The 21798-nt window shown below is 46.4% G+C and overlaps 1 protein-coding gene across 2 annotated transcripts; it reads left to right on the top strand.

Annotated features, from left to right (window-relative positions):
* Nucleotides 1–359: 359 nt before the first annotated feature.
* pdgfba (platelet-derived growth factor beta polypeptide a) lies at nucleotides 360–19773 on the top strand. 2 transcript variants are annotated; one of them, XM_079499370.1, is made up of 7 exons: nucleotides 360–1295; nucleotides 11398–11500; nucleotides 14074–14145; nucleotides 14667–14863; nucleotides 15148–16495; nucleotides 17942–18080; nucleotides 18599–19773. In XM_079499370.1, exons 1-6 carry the CDS (start codon nucleotides 1221–1223, stop codon nucleotides 18070–18072), a joined length of 1926 nt encoding a protein of 641 aa, XP_079355496.1. In that variant the 5' UTR covers nucleotides 360–1220; the 3' UTR covers nucleotides 18073–18080; nucleotides 18599–19773. The 2 variants fall into 2 exon arrangements, with proteins under 2 accessions (XP_079355496.1, XP_079355495.1); XM_079499369.1 differs by having other exon boundaries at nucleotides 14071–14145.
* Nucleotides 19774–21798: the final 2025 nt, after the last annotated feature.

Raw genomic sequence — 21798 nt, 5'->3', positions numbered from 1 at the left:
CTTGATAAACGCACGCAGCGCTTATAATTCGGCTCACGGACCACAGCTTTCCCTTTAAGAGAGCACCCTCCAGCAGGCTCCCAAGCCTCCTCCTCGGTCAGACTGCTCCTAATAAGGGCACGGCAAAGCCCTGCCTTCTGGAGGAGGGGAGGGGAGGGGGGCGCGAAGGGGCCGCCGGCAAAAACTTGAGGAGGGAGGCCCGCGGTTCGTTTCTATTTGGAAAAGCTGCTCCCACCGTCCAACTGCGCACGTAACCAGAGTGAGTGGCACGGCACCGAGCGAGGCGAGAACAACCTGAGCCCGCATGTAACATACATACCGTGGACGGAGAGAGAGAGAGAGAGAGAGAGGCAGCAGCACACATACAGACAAGACACTAGAGACAGAGAGAGTGAGAGATCTGTTCACAGTGTGAAGTGAATCCCATTCATTTGGATCAGTAATAATTTGACTGCCAAGCATCTGGAGAATTACGCACGGACACCAATATTCCGCGGGACACAAACTTCAACGGGCATGCTTTGAGATTCAATAATATGATGGGCAGTTTTATATTATCGCGCGATTGTTGATTGAGAGGTCATAGCATCTGGATTTTTATTTTCTTCCTTTTTTTTTTTAATACACTGGAGTTTATAGGCTGCAACGGCCAAATAACGCACCACGCAAGAATGTGCGGACACGGCGTGCTGTCATTTTAAACCACATATTTGGAACTATAATTTGGGAGCTTGTATTCGGACCCCATGATCGTTTTCTGTTGAGCACATATATGCGTGCGTGCGGGATTGTGGTGTTGTTGTTGCTGCTGCGTGCCGCAAACAAACAGATTGAATGGTCCGCTCCGCGCACGCACCTGCCGGACGGTATATCGGCCATATAGCCTGTCTGTCTCCTTCAAGTCTCCTCTAGTAACGGGACTTGTACTTCCAGACGCAAACACTGACAGTCAGTCAGCCGTCTAGCCTGTAAGTGAGTCACCACCGTGTGAACAAATATTTAAGGTACAAAGAAACTCTTTACGCAGTGAGTGAGTGAGTGAGTGAGTGAGTGAGTGACACATTTGGGATATCTACCAGTCAGCCAACAACAACAAGCACGCACGCAGTGAAGTAGGCTGTACGTCCCGCTGCACCTGACCAGGCTCGGGGACTCCCGCACACCGAGGTGCTAAATGCCCAGCCGGCCGCTCGCTGCTCCACAGGCTGGGCGGCAACAACATGAGCAAGGCATGGGTCCTGCTACTGCTGCTGGCCGCGCTCACAGCGGCCTGCCTGCGGCTTGGCAGCGCTGAGGTAAGGTGTGTGTGTGTGTGTGTGTGTGTGTGTGTGTGTGTGTGTGTGTGTGTGTGTGTCACAGCTATTATCTCGCGCGAGCGTGTGAGATAGATAGAGATAATAGATGACAGATTAAGTTAATTGATGCCGCCCGTTATATCAAACTGACCATGTGCAGTAATAACTCAACTGGCTCATAATGTTTTGTTTTATGGCTAGCCTATAATCTCTGTAATATCCCAAATAAAAATGAGGGAAAGATTACGAGGTAGACTATAATATTTATGTCAAGTTCAGACATGCTAATGGCAATCACAAGCAGGACAGTTAAATTATATGCATCTTCTTCTCCTTTCACTGGTACAAGACAGGTATACTATAGGTAGGCATTCTGTGAAACGTTCCACATCACCATTGTCCTCTCCATTAATCCAAGTAACAGCACTTCTGTTGATGATTGTCACAGTCAGTGCTTAACTGCAGTTGTCGTGTGTGTGCGTGTGTGCGCGCGCATGCGGGTGCGCGTGCCTGTGCGTGTATGTGTGTGTGTGTGTGTGTGACTGTGTGTGTGTGTGTGTGCGTGCGCGCGTGCCTGTGCATGCGTGCGTGTGCAGTGTAGTGTGAGTGAGAGTATGCATGTTTGTAAGTGCTCTATAGCTGAGCACAGGTTTTTCTTTTTAGTATGTCCGTGCAGGTGCATGCAGTGTTCATCGTTTTTTCCCCCCCCTCTCGTGTGCATTGGGACTGTTTGTCTCTGCATAGTAACATTCCTTGCGTATCGCAGGGAGAAGGAACGAGAGAGACAGAGAAACACAGACAGAGAGATGGAGAGAGTTGACAGAGAGCGGGGGGTGGGAGCCGGGGGCTTGGCCAGAGTCCAGGGCCAGGAGTCAACCACAGTATAGAGCAACGGGCCAAAAGTCTTCCATCACCCGGGCTGCTCTCCTCGCTGTCTCTCCAGTGGAGCACAGCAGAGAGAGAGTACAAATGCACATTTGTACAAGCTCAGAGTTATAAATGGTATATGTTACTGTGTACAATAAAGGCTGTTTTACCTTCGAAAGACAAGTGTCTGTTGGCAAACACTTGTTTTACGAGTGTAAAACATCCTTTTTCTGCTTTCATTGATAGTCCACACTCACAGTGAAGATTGACAGGAAACGGGGAGAGTCAGGCGGGGAGAAACGTCTGGGTTTCCGAGGCTAGTCGGGGAGTGACATAAAGCAAGTCGCCGGGCTCTGGAATCGAACCCAGGACTCACTGTCAGGCATCAAAGCCTGTGTGGTACGTGCCTTAGCACCCCATGAGTACACAACAGCCTTAGGGTGCTGGAAAACCACCTGAAAAACCCTCTGATGTGACATTTTAGGCTCGTCAAGATGAATGAGTTTAATTCCCTCTGTACGGCTATACGTAACTTTGTTTATTCATACAGTATATATCCCCAAGCACTGGAGACAAGCCCTGATGCTCTCTCTTGCCACAGGTCATGGCATGATGATGATGATGATAATGAAGACCAGTATTGATAATTCTTTACCACCCCATGGTCAAGGCTGAACTTGGATACAAGGAGGCTGCTCCTGGATCACAGTGAAATAAATGAATTATCAGAATTCTATATCAATCATATTTAATTATTTGCAATCATGTAAACGAGATGTAGGCCTACAGGTGAATCATTCAATTGAAGTGCCAGGCAGGTAGACACAGCAGTAGCCTATAAGCACACAGTGGCCAGGCAGGTAGACACAGCAGTAGCCTATAAGCACACAGTGGCCAGGCAGGTAGACACAGCAGTAGCCTATAAGCACACAGTGCCAGGCAGGTAGACACAGCAGTAGCATATAAGCACACAGTGCCAGGCAGGTAGACACAGCAGTAGCCTATAAGCACACAGTGCCAGGCAGGTAGACACAGCAGTAGCCTATAAGCACGCAGGTAGACACAGCAGTAGCCTATAAGCACGCAGGTAGACACAGCAGTAGCCTATAAGCACACAGTGCCAGGCAGGTAGACACAGCAGTAGCCTATAAGCACGCAGGTAGACACAGCAGTAGCCTATAAGCACGCAGGTAGACACAGCAGTAGCCTATAAGCACACAGTGGCCAGGCAGGTAGACACAGCAGTAGCCTATAAGCACACAGTGCCAGGCAGGTAGACACAGCAGTAGCCTATAAGCACGCAGGTAGACACAGCAGTAGCCTATAAGCACACAGTGCCAGGCAGGTAGACACAGCAGTAGCCTATAAGCACACAGTGCCAGGCAGGTAGACACAGCAGTAGCCTATAAGCACACAGTGCCAGGCAGGTAGACACAGCAGTAGCCTTAGCCTATAAGCACACAGCAGTAGCCTATAAGCACACAGAGGTAGCCTATAAGCACACAGCAGTAGCCTATAAGCACACAGTGGCCAGTAAAATAAAGTCCTGAGTGATCACTTTTCCTTGCAGCACCTGCAGGTAGATCTTTACACGTTTAGAGGAAAATAACCACTCAGGATTTTAGCTGTGTTTAATCATGAATTTGTGTCCTTCACATAACCTGTCCATGCTGTTCCACCAGAGGGACAGCCATTTGTAGCAAGGGGATGATGTTTTGCATAAGAACACCATAACCACTTAGTTGACCAGGGTTCCCTTTTTCCTTCTACACCAAATCTCGACACCTTGTGAGCTTGTAGATCTGCTATTTCCGGCGAATGGTTGCCTATGTTCACAGAATGTTCGGTTGTGAGCTTGTAGATCTGTTATTTCCGGCGAATGGTTGTTCACAGAATGTCCGGTTCGCCTAAATGACATGCCCAGAATAGGGACACCAGCTTCAAAGTGGTTTGCGTGTGTGTGTGTGTGTAGGTGAATGATGATCAATGGATTCTCTAGCTGCTGAAGGGTTTGAACATGTGACTACATACAGTGGGGTTCAGGGTGGCATGTTCAGTTTGTATGTGCCCGACATGCACTACATGCATGGCCAAGTGACTGCAGGGGCTGCTGTGTGTACTTTGACCTGCTTGCACATAAACACACACACACACAGACATACAGGGCCGGTGAGGTAACCTGGCTGCATCTCTTTCCAGTGTATGAGTATGTCACTCAGTACTATTCTTAGGGCAGAGCCGATGTCTTTGTGGTTAGATAGAATGGAAGATCTGTCTGTATGTGCACTATAAACTACAGTGAACCGCGTGACAGGGAATACGTCGTGGAGTCATGCCAAAATGCGTGTGTACTGTGTACTGTACGTGCGTCTTCTGTGAGGGAAGAAAAATCCCCAATTGACACTGCTTGTCATGATATAATCCTTATCTTTCCATGATATTTAGTCCATGCCATCAGAGATCCTCCTTTGATGTCTGATGTGCGTCATGTGTGCCTGTGACAAGATGTCACGCTAATGCCAACTCTCTCTCCCTCTCTCTCTCTCTCACGCACACACGCACGCACGCACGCACACACACACACACGTGCAGGTTCGCACGCAGTCAAACACACGTGCGAATCACCTCAAACATCAGCTTGCTATTACAGTATGTTTTATAATACTAATGCCATTAAAAGGAGACAGGGCATAGCCACATCATCTCATCTGGGTTGGTTTGCGATCATCACATCATGTTGTGTCACTGTTGGTAAGCTGTGCTGCTGGCCTGATCCATTTTACATAAGAACAACAATTAATCTGCCTGGGATTTCACCGACCTTGCGAGTGTCACCGTGCATGTGGGCATGGATGTGCAGTGCACATGTGTTTGTGTGTGTGTGTGTGTGTGTGTGTGTGTGTGTGTGTGTGTGTGTGTGTGTGTGTGTGTGTGCATGGGCTGGTGTGGGTGTACGTGTACATGAAGTGCTTTTATGAGAGTGTATGTATGCGCTTGTTAAACAGGCAAGTGTGTGTGTGAATTGTTTGTGTGTTTGTTTGTTATAAGAGTATTTGTTTTTGTAAGTGCGTGCGTGCGTGCGTGCGTGCGTGCGTGCGTGCGTGCGTGCGTGCGTGCGTGCGTGCGTGCGTGCGTGCGTGCGTGCGTGCGTGCGTGCGTGACGTGTGTGTGTGTGTGTGCATATGGGCATGTGGGCATGTGTGTGCGTGCATGTGTGACGGATAGAAAAGTGCAGTAGAGCACGTAAGAGTATTTGTGTGTAAGCCCAGTAGTGTGCAGTATTAGGGGCAAATCTAATGTGCATTGTGCACTGAGTTCACTGAAATCGCAAATGTGGAAAAATCATTGTGACCCTGTTTGTTCGGCAACACCACAACGTAGTGAACCTGCTGTGCATTGGCCAGCCCATACTGTATCTACACAGGAAACACAGCTACTGTACGCATCTCTTTGGTTAGGGCTAGGGCAGAATCCTATAGTGTTTAATCATGTAATTTGGAAGAATAAATGTCAACATAATGACCAAATGGATGTGGAAGTGCTCACTGCTCACTTCACCAAACGGGTCGTGTCTGTCTAGAGAGCAGACAGAGGGTCATGACCCATTGTTGGTCGCAGACCAGCTTTTATGGGTCACACATAACCTTTAAAAAAAATAGTTTCAAATGTCTCTTTTGCGTCTCAAGCTGAAAACGTTTAAGGTCTATATGATGTCACTACCAGCTGACCATGAGGTTATAGCATGTCAAAACACAAAGCCACCCTGACTCCTCTCCTCTCCAGCTCTTTATATCCCTCGATCCATCACCCTTCACTAAGTTTAAGCGACAGGAGGAATCTGTTCTGTGTCGTGCATGGTGTGTGTATGCGACTATGTGTGTGTGCGACTGTGTGTGTGTGTGTGTGTGTGTGTGTGTGTTTGTGTGTGTGTGTGTGTGTGAGAGAGAGAGAGAGCATATCCACACTGTTCTGGGAGTCTATACAGTATGACAGTGTACTGGGATACTGCCATAATAATATTCTGATGAAGGAAAATGTGTTGTGACAGTACAGTGTGATTGTGAGTCACTTTGCTTACAATCTGTGTGTGTGTGTGTGTGTGTGTGTGTGTGTGTGTGTGTGTGTGTGTGTGTGTGTGTGTGTGTGTGTGTGTGTGTGTGTGTGTGTGTGTGTGTGTGTGTGTGTGCGTGCGTGCGTGCGTGCATGAACTTGTGTATTGGTACCGGTATTTAGCTTTATATGTCTGTGCGAGTGTTTTTGCCTGTGTTAACAGATGTGTACTTTTGTTTGTGCACCTTTGTGATTGCATGCTTGAATGACTGATGCAGTGATTATTTGCAAAGGTGTGTGTGTGTGTGTGTGTGTGTGTGTGTGTGTGTGTGTGTGTGTGTGTGTGTGTGTGTGTGTGTGTGTGTGCGCGCGCGCGTGTCCGTGCGTGCGTGTGCGACTGTGTGTGTGTGTGTGTGTGTGTGTGTGAACAGTCAGCTGGCCCCATAATTACATTCCATTACACCTCACCTTTCTCCTCAAACATTCCATACAATCTCACTGCCTTACACAGTTCCAATGAGGCCCCTTGGCGTGTGTGTGTGTGTGTGTCTGTTTGTGTATTTGTGTATGTGAGAGTCAGATACCAGTTTATAGGGCATGATAATATCCTATGATAAATACACACGGACGGACGGAGGGACACATACACACAGACGTGTGCGCAATATGAGAACGGCAAAAACCCAAGCAACAAGCAGAAATGCATGTAGCTGCATTCTCTGGAATAGTAAATGAGAAAGCAGGGAGACCTGCTGCTAGGAGCCCGCTTTGTGTGTGTGTGCCATTGTCACTGATGTGGGGACTGCAGAAAGCCATTAGCTCTCGCTTCATAGTTCAGTTCTGATGCCAGGATCTGCCACTGTTCACAAACAATGGGTCTCCAACCATTTTGGGGTCACAGAACCATTTTTATGGGTTTGCGAGTAAATATCGCTTATGATCATTTAAAAAGTTAAAACTTTAAGAAGTAGTGAAAATAGAAGATTGCATCGCGAGTCGCGACCTTTCACTAGCTTGGGTCTGGAGCTGAAAGGTTTAGGATCAACTGCTGTACTAGAGACTGCTGGAAGTCATCAGTGGCAGCCAGCAGCAGCTGCCAGTATAAACGTGCACAAACGTCCTCATTCAGAGATGATGTTATGTTGATCTGTAAACAAGGACCGAAATAAACCATTCATGTTTGTTGACGATACGAGACCACTGTAATAAGCACTGCAACTTTATTTTTAAAGCCACTTCAGCCAGCTGGCATCCTTATTCTGGGGACGAACATGCATAATAGTGTGTGTGTGTGTGTGTGTGTGTGTGTGTGTGTGTGTGTGTGTGTGTGTGTGTGTGTGTGTGTGTGTGTGTGTGAGAGAGAGAGAGAGAGAGAGAGAGAGAGAGAGAGAGAGAGAGAGAGAGTTAGAGTTAGATAGGGAAGAAAGAAGGAAATAAGTCAATGTCACATCCCCTCTGAGTTATTGAGCTCTTCTGCCACAGAGGCTATTATTAGATTGTTGTCCAGTTCTTAGCCTTTTTTTAACCAGCGGTTAGCTGTTTGGATATCTGTGTGTCACTCATATTTTGGGAGGTATTTCCTGCACGTGTGCCCCTACTCTCTAATCTGTGTTTCTGTCTGTGTGTGTGTGTGCGTGCGTGCGTGCGTGCGTGCGTGCGTGCGTGCGTGCGTGCGTGCGTGCGTGCGTGCGTGCGTGCGTGCGTGCGTGCGTGTATGAGAGAGAGAGAGAGAGAGAGGGAGATGATTGATGTCGTGAGAAGTCTGGACTTTAGTTCAGATGGCGTGTACCGTGTACAGTCAGCGTAATAATAGCTTGTTGAGAGATGAATGAAAAGTCTTGTTTTTCTTTTTCAATTTTCAGTGGACAAAGTGGGCTGAGGTTTAAATGGTTTATGTCTCCCGGAGTGTGTGTGTACTGTGTGTGTGCGTGTGTGTGTGTGTTCCTGTGTGTAATTGCTTAACTAGGTCAGTCAATGGCTTGTGAAAGTCGACCAGGTGTCCTTCTGCTCAGACCACCACCACCGCCCACCTAGCAGAGTAAAAATGAATGAGAGGAAAAGAGAGATGCACGCACGCACGCACGCACGCATGCACACACAAGCAGGCAGAGAGGGTTGCACAGACTAAAGCAGCACAAAAAAGGGGGGAAAGGAGCACCTGTATGTGTTATCATGTTGGCCCGTTTGAATACCAGCATAATAGCCATCAGACCTCCAGTCATCTGCAGTGCACACTGCAAGTAACCACACGAACCCTAGCAGCATCCCTACTCTCTCTTCCTGTAGAGGGAAAAAAGGAGAGGGCCAAATTCAGACCACTGGGACTGGGGGACCCTGATCAACTAATTATATAGGGTTTAAGACAAGTGGATAATTGATTTATACTTTGCCATAGGATTACGGCACTCAAAAAATAACCTGATATTTCAAGTGGAAAAACATGATATGGTGTATTTTTCACTTGAACATCAGTTATATGTAATTATTAGGCTCTTCACATATCGATAACCTATTGGGTCACACCTCATCATTTCCAAATTCAAAGCTTAAATGATGCCTGACTCTGCTGGTCAAAATGTGGCAAGAAAAATAATTCTTTCCCCAATTTTGAATAATCTCTAGTCTAGACGAGGAATAATAAATTGTGTTTGTTCCTACTGCAGTACATTAGAAAGTCTTTGGCGAATACTTGCATAATCTGTATTGCTGGGGCATTTTTTCTATTGTCAATTGAAACAGGCAGAGGCTCGTTGGCAGGAGATACAATGTGTAGTAGACTACAAAACTACAGCCAACTTCGTAAAACAAACTGACATGCAACTCTCAGTCATTAATCTTTGATCTTGATATCAACAGAAAGCCGTAATGCCAACAAACAGAGATAAAGACAGATAGGTAGGGGAACGTAAAACGTAGTACAAACATGCACAACATTGACACAAGGTGGAGTTAATGGAAATATAGTCATCTTTTATCTTTCCAGTACTTTTCTCAAGTTTCACAACAATGAAGCTAATTTGAACTGAATTTACACAGTGATAGAGAGACATTAAATCATACTTCCTGACCGTGTTCCGCGTTGCCTGTGTGTGTGTGTGTGCGCGTGTGCGCCCGTATGTGTGTGCGTGTGCATGTGCGTGCGTGCGTGTGTCCGTGCACGCGCGTGTTTGTGTGTTACATTGGAAACAACAGCAGTGTTTGGGGATAAACAGACAGGGAGAGAGAGTGACAACCACAATAACAAACACCAATCACAGCCACCGTTTCCTGTCCAGGAGGAAGTGAAAATGAGCATGTGTTAAGTCATGGTGGGATGGATGAGGTATTAACCCCCATCTAACTCTCTCTCTCCGCAGCTTTGCTGATTGATTGATTTTGATTTTCTTCATTGCGTTTTGTCTCTTTCGCTTCCTGTTTTTAGAATGAAAGTTGGGAACAAAATAGACTCTGAATAGAGAGAAACCCACTGACTGAACGGAATATTTAATAAAATAGACTCTGAATAGAGAGAAACCCACTGACTGAACGGAATATTAAATAATAAATAATAAATAGACTCTGAATAGAGAGAAACCCACTGACTGAACGGAATATTAAATAATAAATAATAAATAGACTCTGAATAGAGAGAAACCCACTGACTGAACGGAATATTAAATAATAAATAATAAATAGACTCTGAATAGAGAGAAACCCACTGACTGAACGGAATATTAAATAATAAATAATAAATAGACTCTGAATAGAGAGAAACCCACCGACTGAACGGAATATTTAATAAAATAGACTCTGAATAGAGAGAAACCCACTGACTGAACGGAATATTTAATAAAATAGACTCTGAATAGAGAGAAACCCACTGACTGAACGGAATATTTAATAAAATAGACTCTGAATAGAGAGAAACCCACTGACTGAACGGAATATTTAATAAAATAGACTCTGAATAGAGAGAAACCCACTGACTGAACGGAATATTTTCCTGCCAAGTTGTGTCCAAATGTGTGTTTTGTCTGCGACCCTCCATTGAGAATCAACATTGGAGATTGGAGAGTAACAGTTTTTTAAGTCTCTGTACGTCTGTAGCAGCGGTGGCCGAACGGTTTGCGGAACGGTCTTGATACCAGAAGGTCGCCAGTTCGTATCCCCGGACCGGCACGTTAAAATTACCACCGCTGAAGTGCCCTTGAGCAAGACATTGAACCACTACCATGAAATGTTCTATGAGCAGGGCCTGGCTGTAAACAAGTATCTGATGCTTAGTCCAGTTACCCTGGGTAAATATAGTAACTTTGCTTTGCTTTGCTTAGCAGTCCCAATAGTATAGCCTATTTCCCTTTACATCTCTTATTCTCTCCGCCTAATATTGGTTATTGCCGTCAAATCTTTGCCCCAGATAAGGGACACTAGGGTTCATGTGGTTGAATGTTGAATTAACAACATTCATATGAATCATATCCACATGATGTAATAAGATCATGAAGGTCTGACTGAACTGTTGTTACTAGGGATGTGCCGATGAGTCATTTTGGCCGATATCGATATCCGATATAATTAATTGCTGTTATGGCCGATTACCAATGTCGATATGATCTCATTCTGTATTGAAAAATTATAATAATTTTGTCCATTCTGAAAAATACATGTACAGTAACAGGGTGTCTGCACTGCAGGCTTAGGCAAGTCAGATTTAACTTTAATAAAGATTAATTTAGGACGACTGAAGACAGATTGTGGGACTTTTCATGTGAACTTATGTATTTTTCTCCTACTGTACATGGCTCTCAGCTACTGTACATCTCAGGTCTACTGCAAAAAAGTCATATTAGAAAAGCTGCTACAGTAATAATCAATCTCTCATTGTAGACCCTGTTATTCTATCCCAGAAATAGCCAACAATTATACCCATCTCTCTCTCTCTCTCTCTCTCTCTCTCTCTCTCTCTCTCTCTCTCTCTCTCTCTCTCTCTCTCTCTCTCTCTCTCTCTCTCTCTCTCTCTCTCTCTCTCTCTCTCCATTCGCTATATGGTTTGTTGTGGACAATTTTGTTTGATTGATGAAAATCCTGTGGTTTGACTGGTCTAATCACATGTGGTCTGATTACAGTATAGTCTTCTCTTGTACAGTACATTAAGACCTGCTTCAAATGGTGTTATATTTTAATTGTAATGTTCTTTCTCTTGCAGGGCGACCCCATCCCTCCTTCGTTAGTAGACCTGCTGAAGAACAGCCCCATCTCGTCTGTAGAAGACCTGAAACAGCTGCTGCAGCAGGAGCCAGACTACACAGGTAAACCAACTACCTCCATGCGCACGCACGCACGCACGCACGCACGCACGCACGCACGCACGCACGCACGCACGCACGCACGCACGCACGCACGCACGCACGCGCACACACACGCACACACACACACACACACACACACACACACACACACACACACACACACACACACACACACACAATGCAGACTAACGGGGCACAGGCCAGGGACAGTAATAATAAGAAGCAGACGTGGAGGAGGTGTGCAGGTGTGTCTTGCAGGCTGGGCAGACAGGAATCTCGAAGTGTGTGTGCTCGTGCGTGCGTTCGAGAGACAGAGAGAGAGATGTCTTAGTGTGCGTGCCAGCAGTTTGTCAACGACCTAAACCCTATATGGAGATACAGTATTACAGTATACCTGTATGTATACGTATTGTAGATGAGTGGATTCCCCCGGGGGTCTACGCTTGTTTCCCTCCCGTTTCCCTCTACACTCAAATCTCTTTGTCTATTTTCACCTAATATGTCCGGTTCTGTGATGACATGCCCAGAATAGGGACGCTAGGGTTCATATGGTTAAGGCAATTATTACACGAGAAAGTAGCATGAGGAAGGGGGACAGATGAGGGGGGGTTGGAGACCAGAGGGGAGAGAGACATAGAGAGAGAGGGACCGGGGAGCGAGAGAGAGAGAATACAGTAGCAGTGACCTTGCCGAGTGCTTGACCAATCCAGAGAGAAAGATATGAGTCACTTACCAACACAAGGCCACCGCATTGTTCTCCTGCACTGGATTCCTCCCTAGGCTTTGAAATGTGGATATGAGTGACAGAACACCCCTTAACGTACGCCCCCCCCTGCTCCCCTCTCTTTTCGCTCTCTCTCTATCTCTCACTCACTCACACGCACGCACGCACGCACGCACGCACGCACGCACGCTGGACACTGCAGACACATCTTGTCAGGTTATTTCAAGGTTAAGTCATTCTTTTTCTTTAAGAAACAGATACCCTCTCCCCCTCCTGTAGACAAACAATTCATTAAATAACACATAAATCTGGTTTAAACACAGGTCATTATTTTGTGAAAGTTGTCACGAAACCTGCTTGGAGGGTTCATGAAGAAGATTGTTTTATGCTCTTTATAAAACTTTTTTTGGTTGAAATCCGTTATTTTTAGAATGTCTCAAACATGCTTTAATAGGTCACAAGGAAACATGTCAAAGAGAAGGAAGGGAACAAGGAAACATGTCAAAGAGAAGGAAGGGAACAAAAGCTTACAGAACGTCTAGACACGGACGAATGCAGTCGCAGACGTATAGTTTACTGAAAAAAAGAGGACATGTATTGTGGCGCAAATCTGGGCCGTAGAATAACACACGTGCACCATAGACATAGACACACACAAAAACAAGTCATTTTTTATCTTAAAGCACATCGGCATAGGCATCTAATAACAGGCTATGAAATAATATATGTGAGCATGTATGCGTGAGCGCATGCACACATTCACATGCACATGCTCAAGTTATATTTAACTACTCATATCTCTCTTCAGCAGCATTCTAGACAGCCCTGAGACAAATTGCAGCAGAAAATAGCAGTAATTGTTTTAGCACGGGGGGTGAAAAAAAATGGCTTCCTTTGTGCCATGAACAATGAGGCTGACTACAGACGGCCGTACATGTTTTACAAATGGCTGTCATCACCCAGAAAAGAGCTCACTCAAAGCTGACGTGTGAAGATTGGCCAATAGCTGGAAAATATTACATTACAATATTACTAAGCATATCTGCAACCGATCTACAAACTCTGTCTCAACACGTCTCAATGCAACTTGTAGATCTGCTATTTTCGGTGAATGTTCCCCCCAGAACAGGGATGGTAGGGTTCAAGCAGTTAAGATTCTGTTCTGTTCAATTTAACTGGAGAATGTAGAAAATCTTTCCTGATTTTGCTGTGGTGTACACATTGGCTCTGGGTTGATGTACATTACTATCATTTGTTATATTCAGAACCTTCTCATTGCACTGACAGTGACTATGACTACTTGTCTATGTGCGTGTAAATGACTGTGTACACCAGGGTTGCCCTAAAGGTAGATCGTGATCTACCAGTAGATCACAAAGGCTGTGCTGTGTAGACCACATGACATGCCCCTAAAATATATATAATCTATCAATTGCATTGACATAAAAAAGGGTCTGTCAGCACAAACCCACAATGCAATACTTTGTTTTCAAGAGTGTTGCACAAACATCAGTAGCATTACAAAGTTGTATACAAGGAAACCCTACCAAATCCATTCCCCCCACTCTATTTCCCATTCCAAGTGAGTCTTATGTATTTCCAGCAAAGGGATTATAATTAGTTTGGTCAGTAGATCTTGTTGAACTGGTCATTTTGAAAGTAGCTCTCAAGACAAAAAAGTGTTGGCACCCCTGGTGTACAGTGTGTAGAGACGAAATGTGAATGATCACTCTCTCTCTCTCTCTCTCTCTCTCTCTCTCTCTCTCTCTCTCTCTCTCTCTCTCTCTCTCCCTCTCTCTCTCTCCCTGTGTCACCGTTTCTCTTTCCCTCACTTCCCCTCCCGCAGAAGAAGAAGAAGAAGAAGAGGAAGAGCATGATATTCTTGTAAACCACACCCATGGCCGATACACTAGAAGCCTTAGTAAGTTTAACAAACAGCATGCTGTGTGTGCGTGTGCGTGTGCGTGTGTGTGTGTGTGTGTGTGTGTGTGTGTGTGTGTGTGTGTGTGCGTGCGTGCGTGCGCATGTGTGTTTGTAGTACCGTGTTTTACTCTCTTTGTGGGGACCGTCCAACAGTCAATCAGTAGTCAAACAGTCAGTCAGTAAAATTGTTTGAGTTAGGGGTACAAGTTTTAGATTGGGGTACTTAGGATTGGTGTTAGAGTGAGGGTTTAAGCAAGCTTAAGCTTGTTTTTTTAGTGAATAATTGATTTCCCCACAAAGCCAGTAAGACAAACAAAATGTGCGTATGTCTATCTTTCTATGTTTCTGTGCAACTCACTTTCTGTTCAGCAGTGTCTTCTCTCCATCTCTGTCTCAATTTCCATATCTATTCATTCAGGATGTTATCAGTCGGTGCCAAATTCACTGTAATATCTGTCACGGATGAATGTTGCATTCATATGTTTCACTCTCCACCTTCTCCACCTTCTCCACCTCCAGCGGAGGCCCAGCCGGCGCAGCAGGCGGTGTGCAAGGTGCGCACGGAGGTGATGGAGGTGACGCGGGCCATGCTGGACCGACGGAACGCCAACTTCATGCTGTGGCCGCCGTGCGTGGAGGTGCAGCGCTGCTCGGGCTGCTGCAACACGCGCACACTGCAGTGTGTCCCCACCGTCACCAGCACGCGCTACCTACAGGTACACAGCTGTTAGTGTTCATTTCTTTTCTAATAAAGTTTTTTTTTTACATTTTTTGCTATACCTCTGCCCCCCCATGTAAAGCGTCTTTGGGTACTCTGTTTAGTATAGAGCTGGAGAGATGCGGAGACCCTCTGTTACTGAACAAACACTATAGCAGTGATTACTTTCGGAATATAAGACCTTTCTCACTTTAGCAAATAACCTTTGCTTTCAACCAAGAGTTATCACTTGGTGCAGTAGTGGCTGACCCGTGACGTAACGGTTCTGTGTGTGTCCTCCAGGTGATAAAGATCCAGTACATCAACAAGAACGCCCACTACGAGAAAGCCATCATCCCGGTGGAGGACCACGCCGGCTGCAGGTGCCAGGCCGCCTCCACGTCCCCTCGCTCCCCCGTCACGGCCAACGCCAACGCCAACACCAACGCCAACCCTCCTCCCCCTCAGCCTCAGCAGCCCCCGTCGCCCCCCTCCTCCTCCTCCCCTCACCTGCCGCGAACCCACCACCCGGCTCCGCCCCAGAAGAGCCACGCCTCCAAGGCCGACCTCCATCGCCACGACGACCTTAAGCGCAACCAGCAGGGCTACCGGCACCAGGAGGAGCGGGAGTGGCAGACGGGGAGGTACACCCAGCTGGCGCACACGCAGCCACAGCCGCAGCCGCACTGGACGCAGCCCCGGACGCATCACCCTGCTGCACCGGCCTCCGCCACGCACGCCCTGCACACCCTGACGCAAGCACAGCCCAGCCTGTGGTCGTCCGGGGTGCGAGCGGACCAGGCCGCCAACGGGGGCACGCAGCAGCCGCCGCCCAGGGAAGGCGGACACGGACACGGCAGCGGCTACGACGGCAGCAAGGAGGATGGCGGGGCGCACGCGGCGCCCGGCGCGGCAGAGCAGCGGCATCTAGAACATACGCAAAGGATGCAGCAGTTACATCAGCAGCAACAACAACAACAACAACAACAACAACAATATGAACAACAAAAGCAGCAGCAGCAGCAGCAGCAGCAGCAGCAGCAGCAGCAGCAGCAGCAGCAGCAGCAGCAGCAGCAGCAACAGCAGCAGCAGTATCAACAGCAGTATCAGTATCGGCAGCATTATCCACACCAAGCATATCCGCAGTATAACCGCGGCGGAGCGGCGGTGGGCGACCGAGAGCTGAGGACGCAGTACAGACTCAACGGTCCGCAGTCCGACAGTGCCTCTCTCCCCGGCGGTGACCCCGCCACGCGCGCGCCCAATCACAACAAACCCCAACAGAGGACCACCGCCTCCCCCGAACCGACCAATCAGAGAGAGTTATCAGCAGGCGACGGCGACGGCCAAAAGGCTACTGAGGTCAAAAATCAAACACGGACAGAGACCAAAGTAACCAATCACGAGTCGGGGAAGGAGAGGGAGGAGGCGGGGTCAGCCAACAGTGGGGACATGGCGGCGGCGTCGGAGCTGACCAATCAGAAAAGGGATAAAGACTGTGAAACGTCCGGGGCGGAGTGTCCTCTGACGGAGCTGGAGAGGCGACAGAAGCTTCTAGAGATTGTACAGAGGGAGCCGGAGAACTCGCCTCACCTTCATCCTCATCATCCTCAGCACCGGCCAAAGCCAGAGACCACATCACACAAATCAGGTACTGAAAGGGAGAATAAAGCCTAATTTATGCTTTGTCGCACGAGCTTAGGCTTAGTGTTATCGACCTTCGGCTTAATGTGCGTGCGTGCGTGCGTGCGTGCGTGCGTGCGTGCGTGCGTGCGTGCGTGCGTGCATGCATGCCTGCGTGTGAGAGAGTGTTGTACTGTGGCTGTTTAGAATTATTTGGGCTATCTTGCACTATTACAGCAGGTTATTATATGCAGGCTCTGGGGACCTCTGTAATGGCTCCCACTCTACACACCTTTAATGCAGGATTGATGGCCATGGGCATTTAGCTTGTGCGCGCGAGAGAGAGAGAGAGCGAGAGAGAGTGCGTTTGTTTGTGTGAGCATCATAACCGCAGAGACCATTTGTGGAGTGCATGAGTCAGTGGGAAAGCCAGGAAAACAGGCCACTGTTCCTGTCTAGTGTGAGCTACTGTACGTACCGTACTGTATGTGTCCTGCTATTGTCTCCCAGATCCTTTGGGAACTGGACCTTTCTCTGTCACAACGTTTTACAAACTCGCACATGTGATGGTAGACAGACACGGTTACCTGCCAACATTAGAACAAATAAAGAGGTTTTCTTTAGCCCCCCTGGAGGCACATTTTCACAATAATTGAATTGAAATAAATAAATAAATGCCATAATAAAATAAGAGAGATAGTTACTTATGCTCATGCGCTTCAGGCAGTAGTACTTCTCGACCTACACTACAGTAAGGTCTGAATGTTTCACTGGAAAAGTAGGGAGCTCAACTCTGCAGATTATATCGTATTAATATACTCTATAGACTATACTCTCTATGCTCTCACCTTGCCTAAGTTAAATATTCAAGTCTGTCTTCTGTTTATTCTCTCCTTGTTCTTCTCTCTCGTTCTCTTGCCCTCCACACTTTAGTTTGAGAATTGGACTACTAAACTGTATCTGAACAGTCTTAGACATTACAGTATGTGGTACAGTGTGTGGTATAGTTTATTAGCAGCATGTTGGCACTGGAAATATTGTTCTTTAAAATACAATCATTCATTCATACTTTTGAGTGTGGCAGGTGGAAATTCCTCAAAAATAGCACATGGCCATTTTTATTTATTTATTTATTATAGGCTACTATTTATTTATTTCAATTAATGTGAAGATGTTTGAATCTTTGAAATGAAGGCTTAAACTATTAACTACTTAAGCCTCATATACATCATTGGAGTCCACCAGGGATCTGTGGTCTCCAACTCTAAGTCCCCTCAGTTTTTCCCTCTATACCTCAAATCTCTTGATTTGGGCTGTACGCCCCAGAATAGGGGCACTATAGGGTTCATCAGGTTCAAATAAGTTCCGGATTGCAGCTTTTAAGGTCGTCGGGGTACGACTCACACTTGGGAGAGTCGTGTTTGTCTTCTTTTGCACTTAATCCTACCTCTCTGTGCCTTTGTTTTTCTCTAAGTTGTCACGACGACGGCGGATCCCAGCCGGTCCTCCACCCGTGTGCTGCCATTCCGCCCAGCGCTGCCCAGACGCAGGAGGAAACATCGCAGCCGCATCAGCAAAGCAGCCATCAGAGCCATGATCATGTAGAGCTGCAGGTGAGAGAGAGAGAGAGAGAGACACAGAAGGCTATAGTGATGAACAATGAATTGTTCATCATATCGGTATCGGCTGTTATTTACTTAACATTTTTAATATCTGTAAAATCAGTATCAGCAAAATAATCAGATATGTTTAGCCAATATATATATATTTTTGTTAATAATATATATGTTTGAAGGTGAAGCTGAAAAAGCCTTTTGTGAGGATTGAAGGCTGCAGATTCAATCAGTGTTTTCTTGGGAAGCTTTCAAAGGGGGTCTAACCCGTAGACCAAATAAAAGCAAGTTGGAAGGAAGGAAGGGAGCGAGGCAGAGATGGAACTGGGGGCCATGCGTGTGACCCCCAGTTTTATGTTCAAAGTCTAATCTATCGTAGACCAAGTATAAACCTGGATATATTATTATATCATAGTCATGAGGTGTGCAAAAAGTGAGGCTAGCTTCAGCTATCATCATGGCTGTACATGACGGCCGTAACATGTATCTCATACGTCTTTCTTCTTCTTTTTTTCCAGAAAGTGGGAAAGATCTGAACTGAATTACCGATAGCTGCTGGTCAGACACACCTCCCGAGGACTTGGACAACTCTAAAATGTTTTAAAAAAAACTGGAATTCTTGATGCACACTGGAGACTGGAGCGACAGCTGAAGGCTGTTACCCAGTTCAGGTCAACAGGATGGGGTCTTGTCCGGAGGACAAGCCATTTGTCTGTCTATTGAAGAGCATTGAACAATTGAATGAAATAACAAAGTAACCTTATATAATCCTTGGATTGGTGAACGGCACGCTCTAAAACACTGGCTATTGCTTGTATGAACTACAAAATCCCATAAGCCAATGCCATGACGATGGCCAGATCCAATGATAGACTGCTGTGAGCTAGTTTGACTACTGATTGATAAGCGAGTCAAAAAAAACGAACTCCGACTGGGCAGAAATGGTCCCTTTGGGGGCACTGTGACCAAATCCTGGGTTAAACTATGGAGTTAGAAGGTATCAAAGACAAACTGGGAACTTCAATGGAAGCGAGGAAAGCCTAAACTAATGCATAATACTGGTATATGTGCAGTGCACTGGGCCAATGACTGGAAGCTACGACATGAACGTTGGACAAAGAATGGGAACGCAGCTCAGGACTCAAAGCCAAACATTCATGTTATCCTACAATCTTTGAATGGAATCTAACCCTTACCTTACACTGGAGTAGCCATACACTGACCATACCGTATTGACTTGGACATATACTGTATACGTGCTGTACTGTATTCTGTATGTACTGTACTTACTGTACACAGTGAAATCATCAGTGTTAACATCATGTACTGGAAATATAGATAACATGCTCATCCTTTTTTTTTTCTTTTTTTACTACTGCCAGATGAAATGGAATAACAAACAAAAAAAACAAAATACAAAAAACAAATGCCTGCATAGTTAACATGCTATGAATATCCACATAGACCAAGTCCCAAAGATGAGGCTTTTAGCAATCGATGTGAGCAAGTTAGCCAACACTGTATGTACAAATGCTTTTAGAAAGTGATTTCTGAAAAGAATCTTAACTTATTCAAAAGAAGGATGTGTCATCCTTCCATTTCAAGTGTAATTATTGTTGCAGATTATGTTTTTTTGATTATAATTATTGGTTGTACACTGTTAATGTAATGAATGCTATTTTTAATATAAAGTAAAAAAAGTTAAATAAAAAATGTGTAGGTGTCTTTATTACGTCTGTTTTTTCCCATCCATTTTCTCCCAAATGAGAGAGAGAGAGTGTGCGTGCGTGCGTGCGTGCGTGCGTGAGTGCGTGAGTGCGTGCGTGCGTGCGTGCATGCGTGCGTGCGTGCGTGCGTGCGTGCGTGCGTGCGTGCGTGCGTGCGTGCGTGCGTGCGTGCGTGCGTGCGTGCGTGGACCACATAAAAACCCTCCTGGCTGAAGCACTGTGCTATCCAACCTTCTGCACTTGCAGACCTGGCTGTTGATCGCCATACTTGGCACGCCATTAGTCACCAGGGCAGCGCAGACCGCAGAGAGGAGAACACAGCAACGTGCACACACTGGGGCAGCGCAGACCGCAGAGAGGAGAACACAGCAACGTGCACACACTGGGCAGCGCAGACCGCAGAGAGGAGAACACAGCAACGTGCACACACTGGGCAGCGCAGACCGCAGAGAGGAGAACACAGCAACGTGCACACACTGGGGCAGCGCAGACCGCAGAGAGGAGAACACAGCAACGTGCACACACTGGGCAGCGCAGACCGCAGAGAGGAGAACACAGCAACGTGCACACACTGGGCAGCGCAGACCGCAGAGAGGAGAACACAGCAACGTGCACACACTGGGGCAGCGCAGACCGCAGAGAGGAGAACACAGCAACGTGCACACACTGGGGCAGCGCAGACCGCAGAGAGGAGAACACAGCAACGTGCACACACTGGGGCAGCGCAGACCGCAGAGAGGAGAACACAGCAACGTGCACACACTGGGGCAGCGCAGACCGCAGAGAGGAGAACACAGCAACGTGCACACACTGCGACACCAGCGGGCTGCAGGGGTGCCCCTCCCTCCCTCTCATGTGTGGACTTCATCTGACCCACATGTGGCAAACCATGCGGGCCACGCATTGGCCCGCAAAAGTGTGTGTGTGTGCATATGAGCATGTGTGAGCATGTGTGTACTTTGTGTTTTTTTACGTGTGTATTTAGTTCAGTATGGAATACTCATGACCTAATCATCTATTGCAACAAATACTTGGTGCTGAACCCTGGTTTCCATATTTTTAGTTCTTCTTACATATATTTCACAATTTTCAAATATACAGTAGCAGATCTATTGCCCTTATATAACGCATCGCAATGCAACTGGTTGCAGACTGAATATTTGTTCTATTTGTCATACGGCAAGGTTCATGCAGTTTAGTATGGTCATGGTCAGTCTATCATGTCAGTATCATGGTCAGTATCATGTCAGTATCATGGTCAGTATCATAGTCAGTATCATAGTCAGTATCGTGGTCAGTATCGTGGTCAGTATCAAGTCAGTATCATGGTCAGTATCAGGTCAGTATCATGGCCATTGGTCAGTATCAAGTCAGTATCATGGTCAGTATCAGGTCAGTAGCATGGTCATTGGTCAGTATCATGGTCAGTGTCGTGGTCAGTATCAGGTCAGTATCATGGTCATTGGTCAGTATCAAGTCAGTATCATGTCAGTATCGTGGTCAGTATCATGGTCAGTATCATAGTCAGTATCGTGGTCAGTATCATGGTCAGTATCAGGTCAGTATCATAGTCATTGGTCAGTATCAAGTCAGTATCATGGTCAGGTCAGCATCATAAACAGTATCGTGGTTAGTCATGATCAGTGTAATTTCAGTCTCATGTTAAGTGGTTAAGATGCTCCCTGAAGTGGCCAAGCAGAGTGTGTTGCATCATGAGTACACAAAAGCAAGCCAAAAGCAAGACAATGAATCTCAGTTTAACCTTTGAAGACAACAGGAAAGGACTCACACACAGAAATGTCTGGATTGAAATACAAAGCTTCATTAAAAAATCCAGGGCTGTTTTTTTTCCTTGTCTCTTTTCCTTTTTTGTTGTCGTTGTCTTTTTTCTCAATAAAAATTAGTTTCAGTCCTCCCAGGGACTATCGTCAGGGCATGTTTATAACTTCATTTGTTCAGAGATCCAGTTTAGGGATCCAGAAGGAGACATT

Source organism: Electrona antarctica (assembly GCF_951216825.1).
Source record: "Electrona antarctica genome assembly, chromosome: 4".
Lineage (NCBI taxonomy): Eukaryota > Metazoa > Chordata > Actinopteri > Myctophiformes > Myctophidae > Electrona > Electrona antarctica.
The sequence above is the reverse complement of the archived record's forward strand: the minus strand, read 5'-3'. Positions and strand labels throughout refer to the sequence as shown.